Below are 19,676 nucleotides of genomic sequence, written 5' to 3'. Positions count from 1 at the left end.
GATTAGCTAAACTAATGAAAAGACTGCTCTATCTGTTTGTTTACTCAAGTGGAAGCAGTTCAGATTTCCAAAATAACTCTACCCAGGCATTTGGAGGACAGATTTCTTTATCTCTAAAACCATTTATAATGGAGAGCAGATATCGATATTGAAAATCTTCTATTTCTCAACCGATCAAACGGTCGGCACAAAATCCTGTGATTTTAAGTGCTTTGATTTTTTTTTTTCCTGTCATTGACAGGGCAGAGACTGGATGAGTAAAGCCATGAATGAGTCCTGTCCAACCCTGCTTCTGCAACCAAATGAAGAGTTGTGTTCTCAAAAACCGCCTGCTGTAAGGTAACTTGTCACTGAGGAGCCAAAATCCTAACTTTTATTTTTTTTTGTTCTTTTTTCCAGTACTGAAGATAAATGTATGTGTGTGTGTATATATATATATATATGTGGTTTTATATCAGAATAACTTCAGCAGAAACAAGGAAAGGGATCCATTAATGATTTTAAAGAGACAAACATGTTATACTTGCCTCATCTGTGCAGTTGGTTTTGTTTGCACAGAGCAGCCCGGATCCTCCTCTTTTTGTGTCCCTCTTTTCTGCTTCTAGCCCCTCCCTCCTTTGAGTGCCCCTCAGCCAGCAGCTTGCTAAAGGGGGCACCCAAACGGAGTCAGAGCTCCGTGTATCCATTCAGACACGCACCTCCCTACCTGGCCCCGCCCCCTCTCTCCCCTGTTTGTCTGACTGACTTTCATTGACAGCCGTGAGAGCCAATGGCACCGCTGCTCTGTCTCAGCCAATCAGGAGGAGTGTCCTGGATGGCTGAGGGGATCGTGGACATCACTGGAGAGAGAAGGAACTCAGGTAGGTAATAAGGGTGGTGCTGTGGGGCTGCTACACACAGAAGCTTTTTTATCTTAATGCATAGAGTGCATTAAGATAAAAAACCTTCTGCCTTTACAAGGCCTTTAAATCTACCTTAAGGGAACCATAATAATTTTGAGCAGAATATGCGAATAGAGGAAGGACTGACTAGTGGTCCTCTGAAGTTGAAAACCTCTTCAGTATTTCAAAGCTTAAAGGGAATATTTGTAAATACTTTAAAATCAGTAGGTCAATGAATATAGACACTTTTTTAATTGGTACATAATGCATTACCTTGATACTTTATTACCCCTGCAACTGTAAAAATAATTTCTGTTCTCTTCAGTATGCTTCACATATTTCAGACTTTACTGTGTGGAGGGGGCATATCCTGCAGGGTTCTTACAGTATTGCTAGGGCTTTGGTTAGCAGTATTTAGCAGTATTTGGCTAGGGCTTTAGATTTGCTTGCTTGTTGGTAGTTGTTTTGCATTTTCAGCACACTGAAATGAATGCAATGCTAATGAGTGTTTTTTTTTTTTTTTTTTTATTCTTTATTAAACCACCTGACTGTAGCCCATTCTGTAAAATACTTTCCTTCCTACTCCCACACTCTTCACTGTGTGGTCTTGAGCGGTGCTACATAGCCTTTGCAAGGAAAACACCACAGTTGGGTCCTATGTCTACTACATATGTTCAGTCATTCATTCCTATAGATAAGCAGTACTCTGCTGAACAGCTGGAAGTCAACACGAGTAAGGCACACTGTACGTTTTTACAGCTGCTGTTTTTGGCATCAGACTTTTTTTTCTGCAGTAAGTAAACTCCCCTGCATGTTATCCTATGTGTCCATGCACACATAGGCTGTTATCAGCAGTTTTTGGCAGGGGAGTTTTCTGGCTGGAAAAAAAAACCCAGAAGTAGTGGGTTTTCTAACTCTGATAAAAGCTGAAAAACACGGCAATTTAGTGTTTATCAACGTTTTTGAGCCATAAGCTTTTATGGGAGTATAGTTTCGATAAAATAAAGCTAAAAAATGCTACAGCTGACAAACGCTAGTGCAAAAATGCTGAAAAACTCACTCTACAGTTTTCTACAGCTAACGTTACTGGCTTTTTTTATACCATCCAGTGTGCATGCAGCCTAAGGATCACCCTTTAGAATAAATGAAACAGAAGCATATGTGGGCAGTAGGAAGAAAACCTGGTCGAGATGTTTCTCTTGTAAAGGTTGTGTGGCACACGGCAGAAATGCAGAGTGAAGAATGAGGCAAGGAAGATGAGTATTTTACCAGGAAGGCTGCAGTGAGGGGTTTACTTTACTTGGCACCTTTTAGGGGGGGGAACGGGAACCTGTTTTTTGAAAGGTCTCCTTCCCCGCTTCCGACAGTCAATCTGAAGATCGGCTAGGGTGCCGACATCGCGGGCTCCCTGGACAGGTAAGTGTCCACATAGTAAAAGTCAGCAGCTACAGTATTTGTAGCTGCTGACATTACATTTGTTTCCCCAAGGCGGAACTCCGCTTTAAGCGACAGTTGCGCTAAAAGTACATTTGCATTTAAAGCCTCTAATAGCAGAACTTGAGGCTGGGTTCACACTATTGCGGATTGGTTGCGAGTTTCCCCACATCCAGTTCACATAGCAGGAGATTGTGACCAGCTATATATGGAGCCGGTTCACACCTTTCCGCAGCGGCTCCAGTGTGAATTGCACAGGACCACTGTAAATCTTTTGGTCCGTTTCAGGTCTGAATTTAGCCCAAAATTCGGGCTGAAATCGGACCTGAAATGTTGAATTGAGACGCATCGGACTCCTGCTGTGAGCCGCTGCATTCTCAAGCGTGAACCCAACCTTAATGTATAATGTGGCCCCAGGCTAATTAATACAGCCCAGACAAGTCATTTCAGAGCATAGATTGGCCTGCTGTTGGTATTTTATAGGTGGTACCAAAGGCAATAAATAGTATTGAGTTTTCTATGTAGAAGTTCCTTGGTGATTCACTTTCAATTTGTCTAAAAAGTCTACATTTAGTCACAAGTGGACAATGTCTGTTTTTTGTTTTTTTTTTCTTTTTTTTTACTTTAATTATAGTTTTTTCTGAAAATATTGTTTTAAATCAAAAATGGAATTGTCTTTAACCACTCCACTTTTGAACAGTTTACAGCCTCCCTCTCCTTTGGTCATTCAGCCTTCGCCTCATAGGACGTCCAGTAAACCTGTTGCTGACCTTCAGGTTAGCTTTATTTTCTTACAATGCCTTAGCTAGTTTAAGTGGCTAAGTAACTTTTCAAACAATATATCCTACACGTGATAGAAAAAGTAAATTAGGTAAACGTAGTTTCTCTCCCCAGCTACTTGGATAGGAGCATAGAAATTCCAGGCTTCATTTTGTACACACGATAGGTTTCTGTAAACGTTGGTTTGCATATTGGCTTACTTAGAAAATATGTGTTTTGCTTGATCAAACTGCTTCCTTATTTTTATTAAAACTAAACACATATACAGTATCTGTAGTGTTTACTTTTCTCTCTCCAAAGCTCTAAGTCATTTCTGACAAGTTTTCCCGACACATGAGATAACATGAGCTAAAATTTGTGTCGGGGAAGGAGATGAGCACACAGCTTTTCTAAAGAGAATACAGCTCTGCATGTTCTTTCTTTCCTCTGCCTATGTGGAGGGGGGTGTCCCTTCCCCCAATCAGCTCTCACACAGTGTAGCTGCAGTTCTCCACCCCCTCCTCTGTACTCCTCACAGATGCAGAAGGATTGTATCACAAATCAGCACTTTGAAGGGTTTTAGAGAAGAGAAGACTACAACTTATGTAGGAGGATTTGTTTCATATCTGTGTATCCTCTGAGGCTATTCACTTCACTGGGTATATGTGAGGGTTTACAGCCACTATAAAGTAGACATTATTCAAAAGTGATCCCTTTTCAGGGGATTTGCCAAGATAGAATTCTGGACTTTGCCACTGCAGATTTTATTATGATGTGTTCTGGGTCAGGCATATACCTTCTAAAGCAAGTCAGCAGTGGTAGCCTCCATGTTTTGTCTGACTGATAGATTTTACCATTTTGTTTGCAAATGGAAGATTACTGTATGAAATTGCATGTATTTACAGACATTTTCCCTGAGAGGCAAGTTCTCCTTCCAAGAGGGTGAGAAGCTTCCTAAAGTGGAATCTAAAACCAGGTAATTTATTTATTTACAGTTTAGAAAACATGCAACATAGTAAGTATTAAATATAAAAAAAAGTGAAACGCAACCTTTCTGTGTCAAATTCTCCAATCTACACCTATATGTGAATATGTTACCTATAAAAACTCAGGCGCTACCTTCTATACATACTGTATATGCTTTCATAATATTTAAATCAGCAAGAAGCACAAAGTGAAGAATAGACAATAAAACACAAAGCCAACTATTTTACATGTGACATGTACATTATTCAACATTCCAGTGATATAAATATGTACACTCAAAATAATAAAAGTCCTAAAAACAAATCCATATATTTGGTGAATTATTTCCACTGTGTGCTTGTAACTACTCTTTTGCAGTTTTCCCATGCAAGTTTTACCATCTTTCACGCAGTGTGCTCACCTGAACAAATTGACCTATCGAATCAGTAGGTCACTATGCGCTTTCCCCTTTAATTTTCTCCATTACCATTAGACCACCTTCTCTCTTAAAGGGGAAAGCGCATAGTGACCTTATTGACTCTATAGACCAATTTGTTCATTTGAGCACACTGTGTTGAAAGGTGGTGGAACTCACCTGGGAAAGTTGCACAAGAGCAGTTACAAACACACAGTTGATATATTTCACCAAGTCTATGGATTTTTTTTGAGGACTTTCATTATTTTGAGTATATATTTTTAATATATCACTGGAACATTGATTAATTCACATGTAAAATAGTTGGCTTTATGTTTTAATGTTTATTCTTTACCTTGTGCTTTTAGTATTTTTTTTTTTTACATTTTTATGGGTGAATTTGATTGGAATAACTTAATAATGGGTTGCACAGAGAATCATTAATAGAAATTATAGTGAGTATTGCAGACCATGATTGTCAATAATGAACCCCTCCCTCTCCCCCCACATGCAACACAGCAATTTCTCACTTTAAAAAATCTTAAGGAGAAAAATAAAAATATATATTTTTACTGTACTTCTGCCCATGGCACCTAGATGACATTATAACCCTTCTGGAGAGATCCTGGGCAGGCTGAGGATCCCAAATTTCACAAAGACACTCCTGCACTGTGCTGTAGCCTCTTGCAAGATTTCAGAAATTCAGTGTTCCCAAGATCTCATCAGAAAGACTGATGTCGCCAGTCTCATCTTTCTCAAGCTTGTGCCTTGTTGAAATTTTGAAGTAAACGTTATCACTGAGTGTTCACCTTTCAAGACCTGTGAGTTTCACCTGATCGTTTGTGTTCTGCTTTGCTCAGCATCTGGGCCTGTTTTCTTATTTTTTTCTTGGATATTTGTGCAGTGGCAACCACTGGAATATATTTAAGTTCATTTTTTTTCCTCATTAATGTATACACAGCACCCCATAGTGACAGAAAAACACAGAATTGTTGAAATTTTTGCAGGTTTATTAAAAAAGAAAAACTGAAATATCACATGGTCCTAAATATTCAGACCCTTTGCTCAGTATTTAGTAGAAGCACCCTTTTGATCTAATACAGCCATGAGTCTTTTTGGGAAAGATGCAACAAGTTTTTCACACCTGGATTTGGAGATCTTCTGCCATTCCTCCTTGCAGATCCTCTCCAGTTCTGTCAGGTTGGATGGTAAAAGTTGGTGGACAGCCATTTTTAGGTCTCTCCAGGGATGCTCAATTGGGTTTAAGTCAGGGCTCTGGCTGGGCCATTCAAAAATAGTCACGGAGTTGTTGTGAAGCCACTCCTTCGTTATTTTAGCTGTGTGCTTAGGGTCATTGTCCTGTTGGAGGGTAAACCTTCGGCCCAGCCTGAGGTACTGAGCACTCTGGAGAAGGTTTTCGCCCAGGATATCCCTGTAATTGGCCGCATTCATCTTTCCCTCGATTGCAACCAGTCGTCCTGTCCCTGCAGCTGAAAAACACCACCACAGCATGATGCTGCCACCACCATGCTTTACTGATGGGACTGTATTGGACAAGTGATGAGCAGTGCCTGGTTTTCTCCACACATACCGCTTAGAATTAAGGCCAAAAAGTTCTATCTTGGTCTCATCAGATCTTATTTCTCACTATCTTGGAGTCCTTCAGGTATTTTTTTTTTTATATCAAACAAGGTTTTATTGAATAATTGGTGCATACATAAAATATTTACGTTATCATGTTAACGCTGTAACAGTATTACAATTGTTATCATTTGAATAAAAATATAACGTTAAGTACAAACATATCTGACTTGTAACAACATTCAAGGAATATATAGTTGGTTTTTATATACTTATATCTATTTATCAGACTGTGATCATGTAATTATATTAGACACAGGTAGAAGATTCCTGTAGCCATCTATCCCATATCTTGTTGTACTTTGCTGGGCAACCTCTATTAATATATATACATTTCTTGTATGGTAATGTGTTATTTATCTCCACCTTCCATTCCACTACTTTAGGAGACTCCTGTCTCATCCATTTTTTGGCAATAACTTTTTTTGCCGCAAAAAGTGTTTTGTGTAAAAAGGTTGTAGTATATTTGTCAGTTGTGTCTGGAACTATACCCAAGAGGCACTGTTTAGGGTCTAGGGTCAGAGGTGAACCCATTGTGTTGTGCAAAAATGCCACAATTTGTTCCCAAAAGCCTTTTATCTTAGGGCATGTCCAGATTAGATGGAAAAAAGTACCTGTCTCTCTCCCACACATCTGACACGTGGTGGATTGTGTACGTTTGTATCTTGCCACTCTGAGGGGTGTGAGGTATGCCCTGTGAAGAATGTAGAGTTGCGTCAATCGATCTGAAAGTTTAGGAGATACAGTTTTGCAGGCCTCCAATGCCTCCCCCCATTCCTCATCCTCCATCGCTCCCACCTCCCTCTCCCATCTTGGTTTAAGGCCATATGCTATCTTAGTAGCTACAGGGGTTAAAAGCAAGTTATAAAAAGCTGAGATCAATTTATGAGAGTCTGTGCTCTTAATTATAGCGATAAGTACATTGGGTGAAGGGTTAGGATAACAGTCATGGAATTGTGATTGTAGTGCATGTCGAATTTGTAAGAATCTGAAGAACATCTGGTCCTGAATTGCAAATTCTTCTTTAAGTATGTCAAAGGTTTTAAGCTGTCCATCTTTTAATATATGATGCAGGTAAAATATTCCCTGTATGGACTATACAAATGTATCATGTATTTTATTTAACTCCTGAAGATTTTTGTTATGCCATAACGGCGTGTAATCATTAAATTTTGAAATGTCAAGTCTAGAAGTCGCTAAATTCCATATTTTCCTGTAATGGTATAGCATAGTGTGTCTACTGTTTCCTAGTTCCATCCCTCCCATATCTGTCGCTATTGCATATATCGGGTCTTTGGTGTATTGCGCCCACTTCGGACATAGGAGCGTGAGAAACCTCTCACTGTCAGTTTTGTCTAAATGGAAAAGCTGTGATAGCTGTGCTGCAATGTAGTATAGGTTAAAGTCAGGTAGAGCAGTGCCACCTAGGTCAGTTGGATTTTTGAGGGCTTGCCATGCTAATTTGTGCCTATTGTTACCCCACACAAATGTCTTTAAAAGGGACTCTAGAGATTTAAAATGTTTCAAGGGTAAGTAAACTGGGGTGTGCCATAAAACATAGAGTATTTTGGTTAGTAGAATCATTTTGATTAAATTTATACGGCCCCAGACACCTAATGGTAATTTGGACCAAACCCGTATTTTATTTTTAACTAAGGAAATATGAGGAGCTATATTTAGGGATATATAGTCCGTAGGGGATCTGGTTATGTGAATCCCTAAATATTTGATGACATCTACTCTCTGGAGTGGGAGCCTGGTTTGGGATTCTGGGGGAGGGAAGCTGTCAATTGGTAAAATTTGGGATTTGTCCCAATTAATTTTCAAACCTGAAAATATTCCAAATTGTTCTATCGTGCGGAGTGCATTGCATAATGATGGGCCCGAGTCTGACAGGTATAATAGCGTGTCATCTGCATACATGCTAATTTTTTCAGTCAGGGAGCCCATTCCAAGTCCTTTAATTTCTGGGTTTGTTCGAATGGATATTGCCAGAGGTTCTGCCGCCAGGGCATAAAGTAATGGGGATAAGGGGCAGCCCTGTCTTGTGCCTCTGCTGAGGTCGAATAACTGAGACGACCATCCATTAGCCAAAACTCTGGCCCTGGGCACCTGGTATAGGAGTTGGACCCATTTAATGAATTTTGGGCCAAATCCGTAGCTCTCTAGACATCTCCAGAGATACCTCCACTCTACCGAGTCGAAGGCTTTCGCTGTGTCTAAGGTCACAACAACCCGTGAACCAACTTTCTCGTGTGTAGCTTGTAGGTTAATGTATGGTTTTCGAAGGTTAAACGATGTATTTCGTCCAGGCATGAAACCAGTCTGGTCTGCGTGTGATAATGTTAATATTACTTGATTGAGTCTGATAGATAGTACTTTGGCAAGTATTTTGATATCAACCTGTAGGAGTGATATTGGACGGTAAGACTCTGGGAATCCCAAATCCTTGCCAGGTTTAGGGATGAGGACTATTGTGGCCTCTGTCATAGATGGGGGTAAAGATCCGGTCTCAAATAGATGATTATACAATTTTAATAGTTTAGGGGTTAGAATTTCACTAAATTGGGAATTAAACTCTATTGGGAGTCCATCCGATCCGGGGGACTTGGACCTAGCAAAGCTAGCCATGGCAATTGATATTTCGTCTGTAGTGAGCGGTGCTTCTAATAGTTCTACCTGTTCTTCTGTTAACTGTGGGAAAGTCATCTTTTCAAGAAAAAAAGAGACATAAGGTGGGCCTCAGTGGGGGCTGTTGTGTATAAGTCAGCAAAGAAGTCCCTAAACATTGAGGTTACTGTAGGTGGGTCTGTGATTTTTTTTGTCCCCCGGGACCATGTAACGTGATAACCACCGGGGGTCTATCTTCGCTATGCACCAAATATGCCAGTAACTTGCCTGCCTTTTCCCCATGTTCAAACATTTTCTGTTTGGAGAAGAAGATTTTTTGTTTGGCTTTCTGGTACTGCAACTGGTTAACCACTCTAGTCTGTAATTTGAGTTGGTCTGCGTTTACTGATGTTGGAGTGTTGGCGTACAGTCTTTCCGCAGAGGACAAGTCCTCCAGCGCCTTACCGAGGGCACCAGAGGAGTCCATCTTAATTTTATTAATAGCGGTTATCAATGTATGTCTAGCAAATAACTTAAAAGAATCCCAAACTGCGGATGGCGATGCTGACTCATCATTTTCCAGAAAGTACCTTTTCCATTTATCTATAAGCTCGCCATCCTCTGGTAAGAGGGAGAGCCAGAACGGGTTTAGACGCCATGTCCGTGATGGCTTTACCACTGGAATACTTAATGTAATCCAATAAGGACTATGGTCCGACAGTACTCTAGGGCAAAACCCCACCTCCGATAACCTTGGAGACAACCTACGGGAGATAAGAATAAAATCTATACGGGACATGAAACCACGAGAGGGCGAGAAACATGAATATGACCTAACTTGTGGGAACTTATAGCGCCACGTATCTATTAAATGGAAGGCGGAGACAAGTTTAAAGAATTTCGTTTCAGTGGGGGCATTAGGAGCCGTCAATGTTAGCTGTAACCTGTCTAGATTCGGATTTAAAGTGACATTGAAGTCTCCTAGCCAAACCGCTGCTACATTTGGATGGCGGGTCATGAATGATATACCCTCCTTGACTATGGACACATTAAATGGAGGTGGTATGTAGAAAGCCATTATGAGCAGAGGTTCTCCATATACTTTGGCATGAATAAATACATAACGGCCTTGTGGGTCAGTAATTAACTCACACAATTCAAAATGTACGGACTTAGCTATTAATACAGAAACTCCCCTGGAATGGGACGTGTGGGTAGCGTGATATGCCCATCCAACCCAAGGCTTGCGAAGTGCCATCTGAACGCTTCCCTCAATATGTGTTTCCACCAGTGCCACTATGTCCGCATGTTGCTTCTTCAGGAATGTGAAGACTGCCGCGCGCTTAAATTTCTCACGCAGGCCCCTCACATTCCATGTAAGAAATTTCAAAGATGCCATATGCAAAACTTTTTAAACATTAATAAATCATTTATATATAACAATTTGCTCCTTCTACACCAGGTACACAGATTTTTAATTTTCAAACATAACTGTCTCAAACACTTGTCATACGACACATATGTACTTTTCAATAGATTGGGCACCTGTAGCGTTACCTTTTTCCTATAATGCGTATGCACATTCAAGTTTAAACAAACCAAAAACATTTGCTGTGAGAGAAGTTCTGCAGAGGGTAATTGCTTCAAGGAGTTTGTCGGTATCGCTCGCAGTTCTCTCTCCTGGCGCTGCCTTCTCCGTTGTTCCTTCCTCCTCCATGTCCTCCTTTTCTAGTCTGCGGTACTGATTAAGTTTTGCTGCCGCTGCTTTTTGCGCTTTAGTTGGTGACATATTGTGAAGGTCTCAGGCAGCACCCAGACACCCTCCAAACAATGTGGCGGACTGACTTGCTGGTTAATTAAGGACAATTGCTGTGCAGGTTCTTGTAGTCCCCAAAGTGCCCAAGGAGTGGAGTTGGTATTACAGGGCAGATGTGTGTGATTCCTCACCGCCTCTTTAGGAGCTGGCAATCTTAGGCTACTAGACGTGGGATACGTGGGGTCTCAGTGAAGGCTGTCAAAAGGGGGACATCAGGGCCACAGCTCATGTGCTCAATAGAAATAACAGAAGCAGGTGTGCTAAAATGGCCGCCGGCCGCCTCGTGTAGGTCTAGGCCGTAATCCAGGCCGGATGTATTTGTCAGCCCTCCCAGGGTCCCTGCTGGCCAGATGGGTTGTATTAATGAGGGGTTAGTGTTGTCCCGCTCCCCGGGGGGTTTGTCCAGCAGCTAAGTACCTTTTAAGTTGTGGATTTCACAGTGCAGAGCTGGAGCATAGGAGGACCAAGATGGCCGCGGCCTCCGGTTGTAGGCCGAAGCCATGGACTTTCCTAGTTTCGGCCGCCGCACAAAGCCCAGAGTATTTCAAGAGTCCCAGGTAGGTGATCTAGCCATCAGGAAAGTACAGCGAGTCCAGGATCAATATAAATAAGGATTAATAGACGGAGCTCTGTCTAGCAGCGTCCTACTCCATGCTGCGTCAGGCCACGCCCCACTCCTCCTTCAGGTATTTTTAAGCAAACTCCATGCTAGCTTTCATGTGTCTTGCACTGAGAAGAAGCTTCCGTCGGGTCACTCTGCCATAAGACCCCGACTGGTGGAGGGCTGCAGTGATGGTTGACTTTCTACAACTTTCTCCCATCACCCGACTGCATCTCTGGAGCTTAGCTACAGTGATCTTTGGGCTCTTCTCCCACGATAGCTCAGTTTGGCCGGACGGCTAGCTCTAGGAAGGGTTCTGGTCGTCCCAAACGTCTTCCATTTAAGGATTATGGAGGCCACTGGGCTCTTAGGAACCTTAAGTGCAACAGAAATTTTTTTTTTACCTTGGCCAGATCTGTGCCTTGCCACAATTCTGTCTCTGAGCTCTTCAGGCAGTTCCTTTGACCTCATGATTCTCATTTGCTCTGACATGCACTGTGAGCTGTAAGGTCTTATATAGACAGGTGTGTGGCTTTCCTAATCAAGTCCAATCAGTATAATCAAACACAGCTGGACTCAAATCAAGGTGTAGAACCATCTCAAGGATGATCAGAAGAAATGGACAGCACCTGAGTTAAATATATGAGTGTCACAGCAAAGGGTCTGAATACTTAGGACCATGTGATATTTCAGTTTTTCTTTTTTAATAAATCTGCAAATATGTCAAGAATTCTGTGTTTTTCTGTCAATATGGGGTGCTGTGTGTACATTAATGAGGAACAAAAAAATGAACTTAAATAATTTTAACAAATGGCTGCAATATAACAAAGAGTGAAAAATTTAAGGGGGTCTGAATACTTTCCGTCCCCACTGTATGTATGTATGTGTGTATACCCTGAAAAACTAGTACTTATAGACTGAAATTGTACACAGTAACAAGAGCATGTTTATTTGCCCACTATGGTTCACTTGAAAAATAATTTTTTGTTCCTGTTATTTTTTTTTTTTTTTATTCTGAGCAGTTTGGGGACTCAGCAACCATGTAAGCCGCCTGAACCCACAATTTCCGCAAGAGACATGGAAATGCAGGTTTGTTGTGTAAATTTTATGAAGCGCTTGCTTTTTATTCATGTTACTATTCTTAGACTATTGCATTTGAAAGTAACATAATTTATTTTATTGTAAATGTTTTCGTTTTAGTGATAGTGTTGCTGTAGATATTTAGGCTGCATTCACGCTACAGTGTTTTGAATCGTGGGCAGATTTGCAGCGGATCTGCCCACGATTTGACAGTTGACAATTGCGATAGAGTAGAGATCTCATGTACCTTCATGTTTGTTAAGCTTCACACGTTTTTTTTTTCCCCACGTTTGTCACATGTGAAAACGCATGCCTGCTGGCCACGTTTGAGTTGCCAGTAATTAAGAGAGAAGTCCAGGCCTGAGCTTGTTTGGCTGGGCTTCTCCTACAGGTTACTGGAGTGCAATTCGTTTTGCACTCCTGTGGCCCATTTTCAGCAGAGAAAGTCCGCTCTCTGCTGATGTCACACAGTTCAGTCCAAGCACCGTGTCATCCTGACTCTGGGAAGTCTGGATCCGCCAGGTGCCTGGACTGATGGCCATCTCTGCCTCTCAGCGAGCCGCTGAGATGGCTGCTCTCTGCCCCTCCACAGCCCAGAGCTCCAATGAGCATGGAGGAGCAGAGCAGTAGAGCTGCTGACTGACAGGCAGCATCTCTGCGCTCGGTGAGCTGAGAGAACCGAGCCGTCGGCGGTGTTCGATGGCTCGGTTCTCAGTGCAGAAGCGGCGGGGGGACAGATGCTGCATCCACCTAGGTAAGTATGATTTTGGGGAAAAAAAATCCCATATTTCTATTTTAATGGCACAGCAAGTGTGACATGCATTTTTCACATGTTCCGTGACTGCACACAGAAAAACACGCTTTTGTGCACGTTCCTTGAATGCTTAGATATGAGTAGAGCCTCAATGAATATTTGTTTAGATCACAGTATTTTTGTCAGCCTCTTGCCACCAAACCAAATATTTATCCTCACAATTGGCAGGTCTGTGTAACTCTGTAGGAACATTTAATGCTTTTGTTTCCAAGGTCTGTATTCACATTATCACAAGTGGAAAAGTACCGCATAAGGCATAATAAGGCATACGCATAATCTTCCAGCACTTGTACACTGCATTGTCCTTCGCTTTGTGAAAGCATACATTGCTCAGTAACCTCTGGAGGGCATTGAACATTCTGTGAGTGGACATCCAGTAATAACTATACAGTGGTGATAATTGTAAAAACATGCATAAATAACTACATAATTTCCAAGTGGGACAATCTCTCATACAGAAGCCAGTTACACTGGATGATGGGGTGAAGATCCATCTGAGGATGTGGAGGTTGAGGCGGTAGTAAACCCGCAGCTGCTGGAAAATAAAAAAGTTCCCTGCAAGGCAATGTCATAATGTGCTACATTATGAGAAACGTGCCTTAAAATGAAGCCCTCCAGTGCCACAATGTCACTGCTGAGCCCTGAGAGAGCTGACATCTTCCCCGGTCTTCCTTTCAGGCTAGTGGCCCCAGCTACATGAGTGGCCAGGGGAGTGATGACGTTACTCCTGTGCATGCGCACGGGAGCCGCCATTTACAGCATGGGCTCTGAAAGGACAGCACCGTAAGGCGGACCTTGAGAGTGCATACGCCAGTGATGTCACTGGCTGCATGCACGCTGAATATCTCCTAAACTGTGCAAGTTTTCAGAGATTTTCACAGTACCTACAGGTAAGCCTTATAATAAGAGTTTAATACCACTTTAAGGTCTCAAGCTGTCACGCTAACACATTGTAAATATGGGCTAAGTCACCTCTATGCAGAATTGTGTATGCAGCTTAGGCCATTTATACTGCACAAATTGAACCCTATTGATTCAGAAATGTTTATCGTTTGGAGAAATATATTTATTTTAAACACAAGATTTATAGCATTTATACTTCTATAACAAAAGGTGCTGCTTAGTATACACAGTCTGTTTTCTATCTCTCCGTATATTTACTACACTCTGACAATTGTGTTGTCTTATAAAATAACAACGTTTGTTTATTTTCTACAGACTACACTATACGGCAAGCTGGTATCAGCTAGGCAAAAAATAGCCAGTGAGAAGGACATCCCACCAGCTGTGTTGGCCACTAACAAGGTTCTTGTGGACATGGCTAAAATGAGGTACAAAAAAAATATTCCCTTCTATTTTTTATTTGTATGCCTAACCACAAGAGATTCATAGAGCCTGCTAAAATATGATTCTGGGATAAGTCAGATTTCTAAAATATCTCGGATTTCTGAGATAATAATTCGATTTCTAATACTTAGTGGGATTTACTCAAGGAGGTTCGGGGAACTTTTACAGTTTTCTTTTTAAAAAAGTGCTTTCCATTAGGGGAAATACTTGCCTGCAGTCCCGATCCATCAGTCTTCATTTAGCGGCTCATTTTGCCTAGGGGTATCCACTACACAGTCCGCAGTGCAGTGTGCAAAAACTAAACACAAATTGTGAACAAAAAAAGTGCATGTGAGCACACGCAAAAATGTGCACTTATGGTGGTGGTATGGTAGTGCACAAAGTGGAACCTCTACCTGACTCCCCCCATAGCGCAAGAGTAAGGCACACATGTCCCATAGCCAAAATGTCAGGCAGTTCCCTCTGCTCATTATCAGCCGAAGCCAACCGAGTGCTCCCAAAGAGAGACCCCCCCAAAGCAGGGGAGGAATGAACCTAATGGCCATACGTTTTCCCCCTAAACGCCAGGGTAGGCCTGAAGACCCACACCCCGCCATCTTGAGTGAAAAGGAAATACATGTGACATATGTCGAGAGAAAATAAGTAAAAATAAAAAACTGCCATTGCAGGTATCTCCACCCTGACACCCTAAAGTAGCTGCTTAAGCTGCTTTGTGCTTGCGCCGACCCCCTGTGACAGGCAGACCCAGGCTGTCATTCGTACACAGCAGCGATCAGGGAATGGTGTCATGTGGGGGAAGTGATGAAGAGCTCTGATGATCCCAGCCAGGGAAGTGCCCCCCATTGCGGTCAGGGCTGGCACAGGGCTCCCCGGCTCTGGCAGTGATGAAGGGGGGAGAGGGGTTAATGTTGTCCCCCTTCCTGGACAGGCCCATGATTATTATGACAGAGAAGTGTCTACTCAGTCTCCCTCTTCCCCCTAATGGATGATGAGGTGTTGGGGACTCACTAGGTCAATCTTGGCTGTCTTTGCTCTGCTCCTCCAATGGCTGCCCACAGCCCGGCACAGCCTTCACATCTCCGAGGGAGGTGGACAGAGACAGACACTGGCACCGCCTAGTGGTAGCGCCGGCCCTGCTTCATCGGTACCAAGCTCCATGTTTTAAGCACTTTAATGCCAGTATGTTTCTTCATTTACAAAAAATGGTGGCAAAAAATTAGGTCACATTGTGGTGTCTACTTTCCAAAAAGGGGTAATTTTGGGGTGTTCATACTGTCCTAGCACTTCTAATTGGTATGTTCTATAACAAAAAGGAAGGCTAACAGTTTTTTTTTTTCAAAATTTTATTCCCCCCTATTTATAGTAAAAAAAAACAAAAAAAAAACTCAGAATTTATTAAATGACCTGGCAACAAAGGGGGTTATTACAGGATGGTACACACTATATCTTGTTTGCTTATGTTATGCCTACATAGTGATGAATATGCTGCATTTTTTTTGTAGACCAACAACAATTGAAAATATGAAGAAGCTTGATGGAGTCTCAGAAGCCAAAGCTAACATGTTGGCTCCTCTTGTGGAAGTAGTTAAGGAGTTCTGCGTGGCCAACACTCTGAAGGTATAGTTTTAACTTTTCTTGTGATTTGATATGGTCAAATATTTTGGTGAAATTTAGTGTCAGTCTGTAGGTTAAAATTCTCTTATTATGTAACTCAGTGGATTTTTACAGTTAGAAGAATTCTGCAAAGTCTTTATGAGCTTAACAAAAGGGTGCCTAGCAGGCACTTCTGATGCCTGGCATATGCCTCCCATCTCCTTCCACTGAGCTGTGCAGCCAAGTTTTGGTTTCATTCAGTTTGGCCCTAAAATGTATGTAAACGCCAACTATAAATTTATCTTTTTGCTCCCTTTTGGTATGATAAATGTAACATTAAAAGTTTTTTTTTTTTTATTATATTTAACAAGTGCAAAAAATGTGCTGTTCATTCACACCAAAATTTTGTGAGCTGATAATTTCCTGTGATATTTGCCTCTGGATTGTTAGCACAGAACAATGTTAAATGATATCTCTGTAGACTCCAGAATACCTCCCCCTGTTATAGAGAAGAGAGGAAGGTGTTATGTAATCCTAACATCCAATCCTAGGGTGACAATGCTGCTCATTGCAGTTGTCAACTTAGGATAGGAAGTGTGTTTATGACAGGGGATGTTCTTTACCCTGGGTTCACACTAGTGCGATGCAGGAACCAGCGCAATTCCAGCACCGGTTCCCGCGTCGCTCCTCTCCTGCAGGCAGTACACACTGCCTTGTGCGAACCTCTGCGGGTGTCATTAACTTGTTAATGAGACCCCCAGTTTAGTTCACAGATCGCAGTGCAAACTCACATAGGAATCGGATCGCATAGGTGAGAACACCCATGCGATCCGATTCTGATGCGGGGAAAAACAAGTCCCCTGCACTTTTTTCTGTGCAAATCCAATGTAAGTTCAGCCATACAACTGTAGTCCCGCAGGGCCTTTTTTTTAGTCCACACCAGAATCAGATCACATGGGTGTGCACACTCACGCAGTCCCATTCATATACGAACTGACAAGTTCGCACTGCGATACGCAAACTGGGGATCTGGGGGTGTCATTAACTTTGTATTGACACCCACAGTGGTTCGCATAAGGCAGTGTGAACTGCCTTGCGAGTCAGGTGTGATGCAGGAACAAGCAGTGGATTCGCAGCGTTAAGGTTGCATTGCGACTTCTGACATGTTTAAAACTGTTCAGCGAGGTGATAAAGTGCACAGATTTGTACAAACAGGAAAGAGGGTTTGTTTATTAACCCTTTCGTTGCTAGGTCTGTTTGTTGTATGAACCTGACGGGGGGGGGGGGGTTCTACACACACTCTTGATGGCTGCATCCACTGGGAGTGTGTGTATATCTGACAAGCCGACTCCTGGCTGTCAGATGGAAGCAGTTCAGCACATCAGCAGCTGCCAGATTGTTTCCACATCCCCCCGGTAACAGACGCGGACCCCGCAGATGGGCAAGCGGAGCCTGGGACCGGCATGGCGGCTGCTGCCGCGTAGAGGGGAGGAAGCTGAGTGGGTATGCTCCCCTTGCTGACCTGGAAGCAACTTGTATGACCTCACTAACCAGACTCCCCCTTTCACAACAATCGAATGCAGTGTGATCTGCACTGCATTAGATTCATTGGAGCACAGGGGTAGACATCCCTGGATGTCTCATTAAAGAGAACCTGTCACTAAAAAAAGCATCACTTTTTGTCCCCTATATGATGAAAAAAAGAAAAGAAAAAAAGTTTACAAAAGTTACACACAAGCACATAAAATCCTCCCACCCCCACATACACGCATGTACGAACGTAAAGGCACATGTTGGGGACACCTATACACTAAAATGTTGATTTTGATACTCTTGTTACATATCGCCGCGCACGCCAAAGTGAGAGCAATATTTCTAGCACCAGACCTCCTCCGTAACACTAAACTGATGACCTGTAGGGGGCTTTTATAGGGTACTGAAGTTTGTCGTCATTTCACGGGCGCACATTTAAGGTTTGACATGTTGGGTATCTATTCAAGGCAACCTCGTCTTTTATATTGTATCAAAAAAATTGAAAATTTATTGCATTTGTATGCTCTAAAATTAACTTTAGTGTAATATTGTGTAACATAAACAATTGGAACAACCACTATTTTATTCTCTAGGGTGTCTTTTAGAAAATGTATAGTTCTGGGGGTTTATGCAATCTTCAGGCCTAAAATTATTTTATTTACCAGTATGTAAAAAAACGTACATGTAATTGTGTACAAAAAATGGCTCAGGCAACAAATGGGTTAAAGCATACAGCTTGTTAGGTTGCTAAGTTGCGATGCATAAGTCTGTGGTGTTTTGATGTAGCAGTTGACCAGCCTTGTCTGCAAGCAGTTCTAAATGCTGCAACATTTTGGCATCTGGCCACACACAACCAATTGCTCTACAAAAAAGCTGTAGAAGTCCCAGGAGCAGGATTGCCAATTGTTAATGATTTCATACCTTTATTTTTGCTGCAACAATTCATCAGCATCTTTTGTAACTGCTGTGGAGCAACCACATCCCACTATTATTAAACAGTCTTAAAATGTTGGTTTCCCCCAACAATTCATATTCCTGATATGTGTCTGTTGTATCATGTACTTATGTTAAAAAGTACCCTTTTCTGTTTGCATTGCTTCCTTTTTGTAAAATCCCTGGTGATCCTGCTAGTTCTGCTTTCCTATTTCAATCCAACCAGTTTTCTGTCTGTGTTGGGAGCACAGCCTGCCTGTCCTCTAATGTCTAAGACTTGTGCGGGGAGCGTGGCAGCACAGCTGTTCACTAGGAAGATCAGTGTATTGCTCTTTTTCATTCTCCTGCTGGCATGCCCCACCCCCTTCTTCCCTGCAATATCAATCCTCACCTCTTGAAGCCCCTTATACAGCTGAGAAAAAAAATATTTATAATGTTTGTGTGTATATGTATGTACTAAGGGTTTAGGAATTACAGCTCTTAATAGCCACCCCCCTTTTTCAAGGGACCAAAAGTAATTGGACAGTTGAATTAAAAGCTGTTTCATGGCCAGGTGTGGGCTACACCTTCATTATTTCTTCATCAATTAAGCAGGTAAAAGGTCTGGCATTGATTCTAAGTGTGCATTTGGAATCTATTGCTGTGAACCTACATCATGCATTCACAGGAGCTGTACATGCAAGTGAAACAGGCCATTGTTAGGCTTCAAAAACTAAACAAATCCACCAGAGAAATAGCAGCAACATTAGGAGTGGCCAAGTCAACACTTTGGTACATTCTGAGGAAAGAAGAATGCACTAGTGAGCTCAGCAACATGAAAAGGCCTGGATGTCCACAGAAGACAACAGTGGTAGATGATCACAGGATCCTCTCTATGGTAAAGAAAAACCCATTCACAACATCCAGACATGTGAAGGACATTCTCCAGGAGGTTGGCATATCATTGCCAAAGTCTACAATCAAGAGGAGACTTCACTAGAGCAAATACAGAGGGTTCACCACAAGGTGCAAACCATTCATAAGCCTGAAGAATAGAAAAGCCAGATTAAACTTTTCCAAAAACATCTAAAAAAGCCAGACCAGTTCTGGAAAAGCATTCTTTGGACGGATGAAGCTAAGATTAATCTGTACCAGAATGACAGGAAGAAAAAAGTGTGGAGAAGGCTTGGAACAGCTCATGATCTAAAGCACACAACGTCATCAGTAAAACATGGTGGAGGTAGTGTGATGGCATGGGCATGCATGGCTTCCAT

At 42.1% G+C, this 19,676-nt stretch overlaps 1 protein-coding gene across 1 annotated transcript in view; it reads left to right on the top strand.

Annotated features, from left to right (window-relative positions):
* WRN (WRN RecQ like helicase) overlaps window positions 1-19,676 on the top strand; it is a 248,909-nt gene that overhangs the window by 175,112 nt on the left and 54,121 nt on the right. Inside the window, exons 25-30 of the mRNA XM_073598473.1 lie at window positions 242-339; window positions 3,016-3,091; window positions 3,980-4,050; window positions 12,146-12,212; window positions 14,236-14,348; window positions 15,867-15,981. Coding sequence (XP_073454574.1) covers window positions 242-339; window positions 3,016-3,091; window positions 3,980-4,050; window positions 12,146-12,212; window positions 14,236-14,348; window positions 15,867-15,981 — 540 coding nt within the window. The remainder of the gene's footprint in view (window positions 1-241; window positions 340-3,015; window positions 3,092-3,979; window positions 4,051-12,145; window positions 12,213-14,235; window positions 14,349-15,866; window positions 15,982-19,676) is intronic.

This window comes from Aquarana catesbeiana, linkage group LG01, assembly GCF_042186555.1.
Source record: "Aquarana catesbeiana isolate 2022-GZ linkage group LG01, ASM4218655v1, whole genome shotgun sequence".
In the NCBI taxonomy this organism is placed as follows: domain Eukaryota; kingdom Metazoa; phylum Chordata; class Amphibia; order Anura; family Ranidae; genus Aquarana; species Aquarana catesbeiana.
The sequence above is the reverse complement of the archived record's forward strand: the minus strand, read 5'-3'. Positions and strand labels throughout refer to the sequence as shown.